General features: G+C 38.5%; 1 protein-coding gene across 1 annotated transcript in view; it reads left to right on the top strand.

Annotated features, from left to right (window-relative positions):
• The first annotated feature begins 133 nt into the window (after window positions 1–133).
• Window positions 134–13,262, top strand: part of LOC112056212 (F-box/WD repeat-containing protein 11) — a 34,290-nt gene continuing 21,161 nt past the window's right edge. Inside the window, exons 1-6 of the mRNA XM_052890008.1 lie at window positions 134–289; window positions 7,236–7,352; window positions 7,842–7,950; window positions 8,813–8,999; window positions 11,668–11,803; window positions 12,525–12,653. Of these exons, the coding sequence (XP_052745968.1) occupies window positions 248–289; window positions 7,236–7,352; window positions 7,842–7,950; window positions 8,813–8,999; window positions 11,668–11,803; window positions 12,525–12,653 (720 nt within the window). The 5' untranslated portion in view covers window positions 134–247. The remainder of the gene's footprint in view (window positions 290–7,235; window positions 7,353–7,841; window positions 7,951–8,812; window positions 9,000–11,667; window positions 11,804–12,524; window positions 12,654–13,262) is intronic.

The following is a 13,262-nucleotide window of genomic DNA, read 5'->3' as shown; positions in this document are numbered from 1 at the left end:
AATGACAATTTTGTACGTGAATTTGAGTGCGATGCATCTCCATTTTCTAATTCCTCTATGTAATCAATGTACTCTATGGTTTTACCTTACTAATCTATAGCAGTGATGTGATCTGTGTTACAGTCCGTGACTATTCTTCTGTGGTGCTTGACGTCAGGCGAATGATGAATATTTAGAGATTGTGATTTTCGATATTTAGTGGCGTTTTGTGTGGACACATATTAATGTATTTAGTGAAATTACTAAAATGGAAACCGATTGGATGATAGAAGACTCGACGACACCCAAGGTATTGTGTAAAACTAGGAAATAGGCCACGGCAGTAAAGTCATGACACTACTCCGCCATCTTTTTCTTTATTGCCTTATTCCATTGTAAATTCATTAGTTTTCCTCAAAAAACCCTATCAATTTCCAACAATAATAGTATATAATTATCTATATAGTCCTACGTTTTGGTTTTCATTGATTCCACCAATGCATAGTGGGTTGCATTTCTGCATTGCAGTCGAGACATTTGGAGTATTTTTTTTTTATTTTTGTAACCCAATTTCGTTTTCCTATCAAAGCTTTTCATTATTCCCTACAAAATGCATTCATCTTTCTACACTCACATAAAATAACAGTTAAAATACTGTAAAGCAAATATATTGAAACTGAAAAAGATAGTCCATAAGTTTTGATGCATTACGAAAAGGATTTACGAAAGTATTTTTCTGTAGAGGTGAAAGCAGTAAATTTGTTGAGGTCCTAATATACATAGGATTTTGTTTCAGCCATACAAGTGATTTATACAATCAAAGTAATATGTAAAAGTTTTAATGAATGTTTGTCACTCTAACATTCATCTAGGGTGAACATATTTCTAAGCTAAATCCTACTAATATTATATACGCGAAAGTTTGTATGAATGTTTGTTACTCTTTAACGCTCCAACTACTGCACCGATTTTGCTGAAACTTGTAATGGAAATAGAATATAGACTCTAGTTTTACTATAATAAGGGTGATATTATTGTGTGGATTCTCATTTTTGGCTGAGTGGAGAGGGGTGTGGATTTTCATCCTCCTCCTAACAGGTTAGCCCGCTTCCATCTTAGATTGCATCATCACTTTCCATCTAGTGAGATCGTAGTCCAGGGCTAACCTGTAGAGAATGGAAAAATAAAATAATCCTGGCAAAATTTAGAATCTTAATTTGCAAGCTTTTCTGGGTGCAAATTAGTTCAGAATGTTGTCATTACTATGTTGTTGGTATGTGTATAACTCTTAACTTGGATTTTAAGTTTTCAACTATAATTATCACCATTATCTATTATCTTAAACCATTACCTGATGTTTCAAAAGTGCTTGTAAACTATAATAATAATAAATAACTATAATAATAATGATATATTATTGCAATCAAAAGACTTAAATGGAAGTGGGCAGGCCACACAATCAGAGGCAAAGAAAAATGGAGCAAAACGGTCATGCAATGGTACACAGGTCATATACAAAGGCGAAGAGGAAGACCAAAACAGAGATGGGCGGACGAAATAAGACAGGTGGCAGGAGGCAACTGGGCAAAATCTGCAAGGGATAGGGAGTTGTGGAAAAGTTTGGAGGAGGCCTTTGTCCTAGGGGACAAACAGAATGTATATACAAACTCTGAATAAAGGCTTTTATTATTATTATTATTATTATAATAATAATGATAAGAAATAACATTTTTTTACATACATTTTTTTAAAGAATATCTCTCAACACAGTGTGTTATGTGTTAGGATTTTCGGCATAGGCGTCCTTCAGCAACTTCCACTGCTCTCTGTCTATTGCGACCCTCCTCCAGTTTGGTCCCGCTGTGACCTTTATGTCGTCCTCCCATCTGAGGAACTGTTTGCCCCGATTCTTTCTGCCATCTCTAGGGTACCATCCCGTCACCAGTCTACTCCATTTGCTGCTTGTAAACTAAGCCATCCTTCCATCTGAGGAACTGTTTGTCCCGATTCCTTCTGCCATCTTTGGGGTACCATTCCGTCACCAGTCTGCTCCATTTGCTGATTGTAAACTAAGCCTAATTGAAATAAATGATTTTTGACTTTGACATAATATTACGCACACTCAACTCATCACAGGGCCGATTTTTGACTTTGACATAATATTATGCTCAACTCATCATTGGTCCGGATCTATAACAGTAGTTATTGATCAGACCCTGTGTTCATTGAGTATTGTTAAAAAGCAAAATGTAATGGAGTTAAAAATTCAACACTGATTTTCTTGTTGATATAGTTGCATTGCATGCGTTGGTTACTTTAATATGAGTATGTACATATTTTATGACTAGGGTACTACAACATTGATGAGTTCCTTAATGATAAAGTTGCTTGGAGGCCGTTGGATCAGCTTCCACCTTCACGCAGGAAGTAAAACTATAAGAAATGTAAACAGTAATTGTTATCAATTGTAAATTATAATACTGTATGACTTTTTCAAAAGAGCAACTGTTGAGTTTCTTGCCGGTATCTTCTCAGCAGAACCTGCCTTCCGAACCGGTGGTAGAATCTTTACAAATAGTCAACTGACGTTTCAAAAGTGCTTGTAAACTGAGCCTACTTGAAATAAATGGTTTTTGATTTGATTTTTGATAAATATTATGACCTAACAAATGAACTAACTAAATAAAGTTATGTAGTTAGTCTGTATGCCATAGTTGCAAGAGTTCCCAGCAAAATCTCTATAACTTGCTTAAAGACTAGAACTGCAGCAAGTTTATTAACCCTTTACTGCATAAAAAGCCACCCATGGGTTCGATAATTTAGGATTTTTTTTCTGTATATTAAAATCAGATTTTTATTACCTTCTCATCCTAACTATTTATTCATTTCTTCGTGTAATGGTATGTATTTTTGTTAATTTACGTCAAAAGCTAGTTATCAATTTATTTCAGTATTTGTACTGCGTGGTTAAATGTTTAAGTGGCGTCAAGAATTGTGAATTTTATAATTGAAAAAAAATACATAAAAGTTAAAAATCTGAAAATTTTCAGAGGAGCTGTTTTAAGAATCATGTATAACAAATGAATGTGCTTTCTTAATTTTTTCCCGTTTTCTTTAGTTTTTAGAGTACACTTTTATATTGTACTCCAAATCTAAATACCAACCAAACGTTAGACCTAAATTCATTTTGGATTAAATGCATACAAAGCCATTTATGAACCGATATTGTTCAACGAGACTGCATAATAATAATAATAATAATAATAATAATAAGCCCTTTATTCTGTGTTAAGAAATTACAATTATATATACAATACATTTTGTTTTCATTTTTTTAAAGAATATCTCTTAACATAGTGTGCCTTTCGGCATAGGCCTCCTCCAGCGACTTCCACTGCTCTCTCTCTAATGCGACCCTTCTCCACTTTGGACCTGCTGTGAGCTTTAAGTCATCCTCCCATCTAATGAACTGTTTACCCCGATTCCTTCTGCCATCTCTAGGGTACCATTCCGTCACCAGTCTGCTCCACTTCCCCGTAGTGTCCCTTAGCATGTGGCCTGTCCATCGCCACTTTTGCTGGTCGACACGAGTTAAAACATCGGTGACCCCAGTTTTAGTTCGAAGGTCAGTGTTTCTTACCCTATCCTTTTTCTTGTGGCCAGTCATGCTCCTCTCCATGGATCGTTGGCACCTGGCCAGTTTAGCCCTTTGAGCCATGGTGAGCGCCCAGGTTTCACAGCCGTATGTTAGGCATGGCAAGATACACGTGTTGAAGGCCTTCCTCTTAATTACCATGCTCAGTTCCTTGGATTTCATTATCTCCTTCAGGGACCAATATCTTTTCCAGCCAACGGCAATTCTCGTGCTGATTTCTTTTGTCATTTGGTCCCTGAAGGTAACAACTTGTCCAAGGTATGTGTATTCTTGCACATACAATAATGGGTTGTTATCAATGCCGATGTTGACCTCAGTACTGTTCGTCATTAGTTTGGTCTTCTTTGTGTTCATTTTGAGTCCGATTTTAATGCTCTCTTCATGTAGATTCGAAACCATGCACCCGAGTTTGATTGGATCTTCTTCAAATAGTACGAGGTCATCTGCGAATCTGAGATGGTTAAGTTTTTTACCATTAACATTGATTCCGAAGTCTTCCCATTCTAAGTTGCGGAATACGCTTTCCAACACGGCTGAAAACAGTTTGGGGGATAAAGGGTCCCCTTGTCTGACACCTCTTTCAATTTTAAACTCGTTTCCTAAGCTTTCTAGTTGGATTTTAGCTTTATTGTTGTTATAAATCATATTTATGATGTCAATGTATGCTGCGGGTACTCCTTGCTGATCTAAACTGTCTAAGAGGGATTCATGGCTTATACTGTCGAAGGCTTTGGCGTAGTCGATAAACGCTATGTATATTTTTTTGTTATGCTCCGTGTATTTTTCGAGTATTTGTTTGACAGTGTGGATGTGGTCGATTGTAGAAAATCCTTTTCTGAAGCCCGCTTGTTCCACTGGCTGTTGTTCGTCCAGAGTTTTAGTGATTCTGTCAAGTATTATCTTCGCAAATACTTTGTACACATTAGACATCAGACTGATTGGCCTGTAGTTTTCCAAGTCGTTTTTATCACCCTTTTTATGCAGTAGAATAATGTGGGATTTGGTCCATTGCTCTGGAATTTTGCATTTTATTATGATTTCGTTGAATAGTTTTGTAAGGATAGGAACCAGTTCTTCCATTGTACCCTTTAGCAACTCGTTTGCTATTCTATCCGGCCCTGGAGATCTTTCTGCTTTTTGGCTTTTTATTGACTTCTCAACCTCGCATTGTAATATTTCAGGTATTGGTTCCTCAGGGTTTACCCGCGTCGTCCCCAAAAGTGTGCCACTCTGTTTGGTCTTTGCATTGTGACTTTGTGTTTGTGTGGCATAGAGCTGGCTGTAGAAGAGCGTGGCTAGGTCCTTGATATCCTTTCTTTTCGAAGTAGTTGTTGTTTTCCTTTTAAGCCTAGGTATCCATTCCTTCCCTGATTCTCTTAGTTCTTTCAGCGCCTTTTTCACTCCTCCCGTCCTCGTTATGTGGCGTTCTAAAGTCTTAAGTCTTATTCTTTTCCTATCCTTTCGTATATTTTCCCTTATTTTTTTACTTAGATCTGTTATCTTTTTAATTGATTCCTTTCGCTGTTTGCTTGATATTAGATCTTTTCGGTCCTTCAATAGATGTAGGGTGTAATCGCTTAGTTGGTATTTATTATTTTGTTGATTTCTGTAAATGTTGATTGTTTTAAGTCTATTTTCTAGAAGTTCATATTTTTTTAGTGGGTCTAGTACTTCGTTTGTAATTTGCTTTTTGATTTCTTCAAAGTGGTTTTCATCTACAAGGGTCGGAAGCACTTTCTGTTCATATCTATGATTTTTCATGTGATGTCTCGGTGTTTTGATCTGTTCCGTTCTTAATGAGCAGTGCACCATTCTATGGTTTGTGTTGAAATTTAGCTTGTTTATGACCTTTGTGTCAGTGAATGCTTTAGGGTGATTGCTTATAATATAATCAATTTCATTTTTATAGGAACCATCGGGTGAGATCCAAGTCCATTTATTTCGTGTGTTTTTCTTGAAAGTTGAGTTAAGAACTGTGAGATTATGTTCCATGAGAAATTCAACTAGTTTTTGGCCATTGCGACTTCTTTTTCCGTGTCCGAACTTTCCAAGCACATATTCTTCGTTATTTTGTCGGGCCCCAACTTGGGCATTGAAGTCACCCATAAGTAGGATGTGCTTATCTGCGTTGGTCCTTATTGCTCGTGACATCTCATCATAGAAAGACTCTAATACTGCCACATCAGATTGTTCGGTTGGCGCGTATGCTTGCATGATCGACCATTGCTTTTTGTATCCTGGTATTTCTATGTTGAGTATCGCTAGTCTGTCGGAAATTCCAATCAATTCTCGTATGTGTTTCTTCAGAGACTGTTTTATTAGGAAACCTACTCCCTTTTGACCGCCTGGTTCTCCTTTTTGGTATAATATGTACTTTTCATGTTCTTCTATCGTTTCGCCTGCTCTTCGCATTTCACTGATGCCTAGTATATTGTAGTTGATTTCTTCCAGAGCTTCTTCAAGTTCTAGAAGGCTTTCTTGGGTTCTAAGTGTTCTGGTGTTTAGGGTTGCGATTTGTAATGTTTCACATCTTTTGTTGTTTTTCCTAGCTGGAGGGTTTTGATCGGACATCCCACGGTGATCAGCCGGATTGGGATCTTTTGCTGCTTTGTTTGTTGTGTTTTTAGTTGTGTCGGTTATGATCTTCCGGTTCTTAGCGTGCAGATTTAGTTTTTTGGAGTTTGAGTTTCAGATAGTGTGTTTGTTCTGTAACGACTTGTGAATTCGAGTTTGTTTGCTCTGTTTATTTTGTTTGGAGCCGTTAGGCTATCTCCCTCTCTATTTAATTGTATGTTTTCTGGTGTTTTTGTGGGCGAGCGTTTTCGTTTATCTTGACTTTTCCCTGGCTTATTTTTTTTAATTATGAGTTTATCGTAGCGTATAATAGCCAAGTTTCCTTTCGAGACTGCATACGAAGCCATAAAATAACATATATATTTTTTTTCTAATTATGACTAATTATTGTCTAAGGTACATAAAATATATTTTCATAAAAAATCATTTTATTTCCATCTCCTTCCTAATTCATGCAATAAGGGGTTAAAACGTGTATCTAAAGCTGCTCTTATCGGATGTTACCAAATTTGTCTAGACAGAATGAACAGCATGAGCAGGGAGGGAGTGTTAATAGTCAAGGAATTTCTTAGCCCTACAACCTTTGGTTACAAGTCCAGGACTCTGCTCGGAGATTTTCTCTGCCACGCGATGGACTTAGCACCTGCACAGTGAATACTTGGATTGCTAAGATATTCGTCTCAATGCCCATCAAGAAATTTGAATAGATTGTCAAGGAATTCCTTAACCCTACGTCCTTTGGTTGCAAGTCCAGGACTCTGCTCGGAGATTTCTCTGCCACGCGATGGATTTGGCATCTGCACAGTGAATACTTAGATTGCTAAGATATTTGTCTCAATGCCCATCAAGATCTTTGAATAGATTGTCAAGGAATTCCTTAACCCTACGTCCTTTGGTTACAAGTCCAGGATTCTGTGAAGTTTTTCTCTGCCAGGCAATAGACTCGGCACCTGCACAGTGAATACTTGGATTGCTAAGATATTTGTCTCAATGCCCATCAAAAAATTTAAATTATACTTATTTGCAGGTGACATCATTAACATCTCTGGACACGGGCGTGCGGCCGGCGCCGAGCGGCGCAGCTTACGTGGGCGAGCGGAACACATGTCTCAACTTGTTCTCAAGATGGAACGAAACCGACCAGGTGACACCTCAATCTGTACTAATATTATAAATGGGAAAGTAAGTCTGTCTGTCTGTATGTTACCTTTTCACGGTTAAACGGCTGGACCGAATAATGGTAAATGGGAACATAAAACATAGGGTACCTTTATTCTGTGATTCTTATCACTTATCATTAAACATTTGTCTTCCATTTTGGTCCCGTCGTGACCTTTATTGTTGTCCTCCTATTTGAGGAATTGTTTGCCTAGATTCCTTCTGCCAGCTCTAGGGTACCATTCTGTTACCAGTCTGCATCATTTGCCCGTTGTGTCCCTTAGCATGTGTCCATCGCCACTTTTGCTGGTCGACACGAGTTACAACATCTGTGACCCCAGTTTTCGTTAGAAGGGGAGTATTCCTCCCTATCCTGTTTCTTATGGCCTGTGAATCAAAATGTTTAATCCCATCTTTGGCTCTGCTACTATAACTTGTTGTTCCTAGTGTTGAAATGTGTTGGCGTTGGTTCCAGGTGGAGTTTGTGGAGCAGCTGCTGGCACGCATGTGCCATTATCAGCATGGCCACATCAACGCATACCTCAAGCCCATGCTGCAAAGGGACTTCATCAGCATGCTGCCCAGTGAGTGGTTTTTATTATTAACTAGCGGACGCCCGAGACTTCGTCCGCGTGAAACTCGATCTAAACTTTCAACTACCTCTACCCTACCCTACCCCTACCCTACCCCTACCCTACCCCTACCCTACCCCTACCCTACCCCTACCCTACCCCTACCCTACCCCTACCCTACCCCTATCCTACCCCTACCCTACCCCTACCCAAGACGGAGGTCCTGGGTTCGATCCCCGGCTGGGCAAATTGAGATTTTCTTAATTTGTCCAGGTCTGGCTGGTGGGAGGCTTCGGCCGTGGCTAGTTACCACCCTACCGGCTAACACGTACCGCCAAGCGATTTAGCGTTCCGGTACGATGCTGTGTAGAAACCGAAAGGGGTGTGGATTTTCATCCTCCTCCTAACAAGTTAGCCCGCTTCCATCTTAGACTGCATCATCACTTACCATCAGGTGAGATTGTAGTCAAGGGCTAACTTGTAAAGAATAAAAAAAAAAAAAAATGAATGTTTATTACTCTTTCACGCTTCAACTACTGAACCGAATTAGCTGAAATTTGGTATTAAGATATATTATAGCCTGGATTAACACATAGAATACTTTTAATCCCAAAAAAATCCATGGTTTCCCGAGATTTGCGAAAACTGATGATTTTGATTATAAGAAAATTTGTTACTCTTTCACGCTTCAACTGCTGAACCGAATTAGCTGAAATTTGGTATTGAGATATATTATAGCCTGGATTAACACATAGGCTACTTTTAATCCCGGAAAAATCCATGGTTCCCGAGGGATTTATGATAAAGTCGCTAGTCTTCCATAAATCGTGTCCATCAGCTGATGGGATAATAATGATTTTGTTCATGTCAACAGAGAAAGGGCTCGACCACGTGGCAGAGAACATCCTCTCGTACCTGGACGCCAGCTCGCTGTGCGCCGCCGAGCTGGTCTGCCGCGAGTGGCAGCGGGTCATCTCCGAGGGTATGCTGTGGAAGAAGCTGGTGGAGAGGAAGGTGCGCACCGACTCGCTGTGGCGCGGCCTGGCTGAGAGGAGGGGCTGGTGAGTAACAACACTACCCTACATCACGCCTTGATTTTTAAGAAGCATATCATATTTTGACGGCCTCCGTGGCGCAGTGGTATGCGCGGTGGATTTACAAAACGGAGGTCCTGGGTTCAATCCCCGGCTGGGCAGATTGGGATTTTCTTAATTTGTCCAGGTCTTGCTGGTGGGAGGCTTCGGACGTGGCTACTTACCACCGACAAAGTACCGATGCAGTGTAGAAACTGAAAGGGGTGTGGATTTTCATCCTCCTCCGAACAAGTTAGTCCGCTTCCATCTTAGACTGCATCATCACTTACCATCAGGTGAGATTGTAGTCAAGGGCTAACTTGTAAAGAATAAAAATGATTAAAAAAAAATATATATTACTAACAATACTTTTCTAGCCATATAAAAGAATTATGTGCGACTCTTGTTAGAATATGCATTTCAAGTTTAGAATCCATACTTTAAAAAAGATAAAGAATGATTGAAAGTGCAGAGAGGAGCCACTAAATTGCCTAGGGAATTAAAGAACCTTTAGCTAAGGCTAAATCGTCTTGGACTCTGTCTGGAGTAGACAAAAGAACACATCTAGAAAGAGGAGATTTAATAGAGACATACAAGAAGAAGAAGAAGAAGAAATATACTTTATTGTACATTAAAAACAAAAATAATCAATAACTTATAATAAGAAACTAATGTACAAATGGCGGTCTTATCGCTAAAGAGCGATCTCTTCCAGACAACCACTGTGGAAGAGAAAAAAAAACCGTAAGCACCGATTCGGGTATACGCACACAAAAAATAAGAAAAGTTCGTTCGTCATCAACCCATATTCGGCTCACTGCTGAGCTCGAGTCTCCTCTCAGAATGAGAGGGGTTAGGCCAATAGTCCACCACGCTGGCCCAATGCGGATTGGCAGACTTCACACACGCAGAGAATTAAGAAATTCTCTGGTATGCAGGTTTCCTCACGATGTTTTCCTTCACCGTTTGAGACACGTGATATTTAATTTCTTAAAATGCACACAACTGAAAAGTTGGAGGTGCATGCCCCAGAACCCACACCCTCCGGAATCGGAGGCAGAGGTCATATCCACTGGGCTATCACGGCTCTTTCATATTTTTTTTAAAAAATAAGAAAAGTTAAGTAATTTAACTACATAAATAATATGCAATAATACATAATAATAATACAAACAGACTGTACTTAACTACATCAAGATTTTAAACAATTATTATAATGTAGAGGAGTTAAAAGAATTATTCACTAGAAAGTGAAATCAGCGAAGCTGCTTAACCTATAAATATAATGATAATGTGATATCACGCCTTCCAAAGACCTGGTTTCTCTTTCAAATTTATTTTAACCAAGCATATCAGAAGAACCAAAGTCACCGACATAGCTTAACAAGTTGCGAAGCTGAAGTGGCAATGGGCGGGGCATATAGTTTGAAGAGCCGATGGACGTTGGGGTCCCAAGGTGCAAGGAAAGATGACCTCGCACTAGAAAGTGCAGTGTTGGTCGACCCCCCACAAGGTAGACTGACAATATCAAGCGAGTCGCAGGGATTCGCTGGATGCAGGCGGCTCAGTATTGTGATGTTTGGAAGTCCCTACAAAAGGCCTATGTCCTGCAGTGGACTTCATGATGATGGTATCATTCTATCCTGTACTCCAGCCTTGAGTGTGATCCATGATAGACTAGCAGTGTACAGCAAAAGTGACTTACAAAAATGGTTCAAGGAACAGTTTGTATGTCACCTGATGGTAAGTGATGATGCAATCTAAGATAGAAGCGGGCTAGGCGGGCTACTTGTCGGTAGGGTGGTAACTAGCCACGGCCGAAGCTTCCCACCAGCCAGACCTGGACCAATTATGAAAACCTCAATCAGCCCAACCCAGGACCTCCGTCTTATAAATCCACCGCGCATGCCACTGTGCCACGGAGGCCGTCAAAAAAGAAAGGATACCATAGGAAGGACCTGTACAGCACTAGATTTTTTTTGGACGTAAGACATACCCACTACTTGCACTTTATTTGGTCCAAAATAAGGGATACCTTAGCAAATCTTCAGACATCATAATTAGGGTAGTTGATTTTACAATATTAATTTCGTCTAGTACATAGAATAAGGGTCCGAAATATATGGATATCAATTAATAAAAGTTAAGGATTTCTTGTAAAACTTAATTTAAAAATCATGTATTTCAAATTATCCAAACGTCAAAAATGCTGTCATCCATTTTGTGATGGCACAATGTTACTAAACGTCATAGCTGACAGCATTTTGGCTCGTATTCTCAAATAAATATTCAAAAATTAAAATTTTCAAACTAAAAAATTATTTATGTAGTGTTTGCTACATGGAAGGTCACGTGAACAAAGTGACCTAAAGACATAATAATTAGTGAAAGACTAAGATAAAGTTATTGGACATTATCTTAGCATAATAATAATATATTATAAGTTTAGGTTAAAGTTAAATCACTAATTGGTCACTTAAGTTGGCTAGATCGTAATTTAATGATGTACCAAAATGGTACTTTACAATAGATAAAAGAAACCGTTTAAAATAATACCCTTTTGGAGATAATAGTAGATGCCAGAGATGTTTTGAAGGCACTTATTTATGAAAACTTGCAGAATAATAATAAATAAATGAAACATAATGCTTTCCAGGATAATGTACCTGTTCAAACCGAAGCCCGGCTGCCAGCATCCCTCGCACTCCTTCTACAGACAGCTGTACCCCAAGATCATACAGGACATACAGTCCATCGAGGACAACTGGCGCATGGGCAGGCACAACTTGCAGGTAATATGACATTACGACATATAGACATTATGACATTTAGACATTATGATATTTAGACATTATGACATTTAGACATTATGAAATTAAGACATTTAGACATTATGACATTTAGACATTATGACATTTAGACATTATGACAGTTACACATTAAGACATGATAGTTAGATGTTATGACATTTAGACATTATGACATTTAGACATTATAACATTTAGACATTATGACATTTAGACATTATGACATTTAGACATTTAGACATTATGGCAGTTAGACATTATGGCAGTTAGACATTTAGACATTAAGACATTATGACATTATGACAGTTAGATATTATGACATTTAGACATTTAGCCATTACGACATATAGACATGGCATTTACACAAAGATATTAGATTTTTCTGTTATCCTAGCTTGTAAGGTAAGAATGAATGACTCGTAAAAAGCACAAATATTTCTACATTTATAATTTTATAAATGTAGAAAAACTTGTGTCTGGTCCGGGGCATGATGCACCTACAACCTTTTTAGTTATGTATATATTAAGAAATTAAATATCACGTGTCTCAAACTGTGTAGGGAAAACATTGTGAGATAACCTGCATACCTGGAATTTTTTTCCTCCAGTGTCACATGGTTTGATATTCAACTTCATTCGGACACTATAAATTGCAGATTTTTTAATAGTAGTAATACATAATAATGTACTATATTATCTTTTTCAGAGGATAAACTGTCGTTCAGAGAATTCAAAGGGAGTGTACTGTCTGCAGTACGACGACAACAAAATAGTATCCGGCCTCAGAGACAACACCATCAAGATATGGGACAGAAAGACATTACAATGTGTCAAGGTTTGTACACACTGTTGCAACCTCAGACTAATTAGATAAAGACCTGCCTCGCAAGACATTATTTTTCTGTCAAAGTATATGATCAACGATCTTATGCGATTATAAACACTGTCTCTATAAATCGATGTTTCACAGTTTACAATCGTGTCCGCCGGTCAAAAATGTAGTTAAATGGTGTAAAAAACTAACAAAAACTGCTAGTTTAGTATAAGATATGTATGAAATCTAAGCTCGTTTTCCTTAGAAAATGGCAGTAAATTTTGTTTGTGAATTTGGATGCGATACTAGTCCTTTTGTATTTAGTCTGAGGTTGCAACAGACTTGTTTATTTTTTTTTTTAATTCTTGACTACAATCTTACCTGAAGGTAAGTGTGTAACTGTAACTGCCTATGCGATTGAAATAGTATGAGACGGATATGACGTCAGGTGGAGCGACTTGTTTCCGTAAAGAGTGGGGACTTAGAGAGGGGTAACGATCTGTTGGCGGGAACGACTTTTGATATAAGGCGCTCGTCGTACGGTCCGCTTTAGTATACTCGTGTCGTCTTGTTGTGTAATTCTTTATGGGTTACTTGGGATAGGAGAGTGACTTTAGTGGAAAAAGGGAG

Source organism: Bicyclus anynana, chromosome 26, assembly GCF_947172395.1.
Source record: "Bicyclus anynana chromosome 26, ilBicAnyn1.1, whole genome shotgun sequence".
NCBI classification, from domain to species: Eukaryota; Metazoa; Arthropoda; class Insecta; order Lepidoptera; family Nymphalidae; genus Bicyclus; species Bicyclus anynana.
Note: the sequence above shows the minus strand (reverse complement) of the source record. Positions and strands in the feature narration are given on the sequence as shown.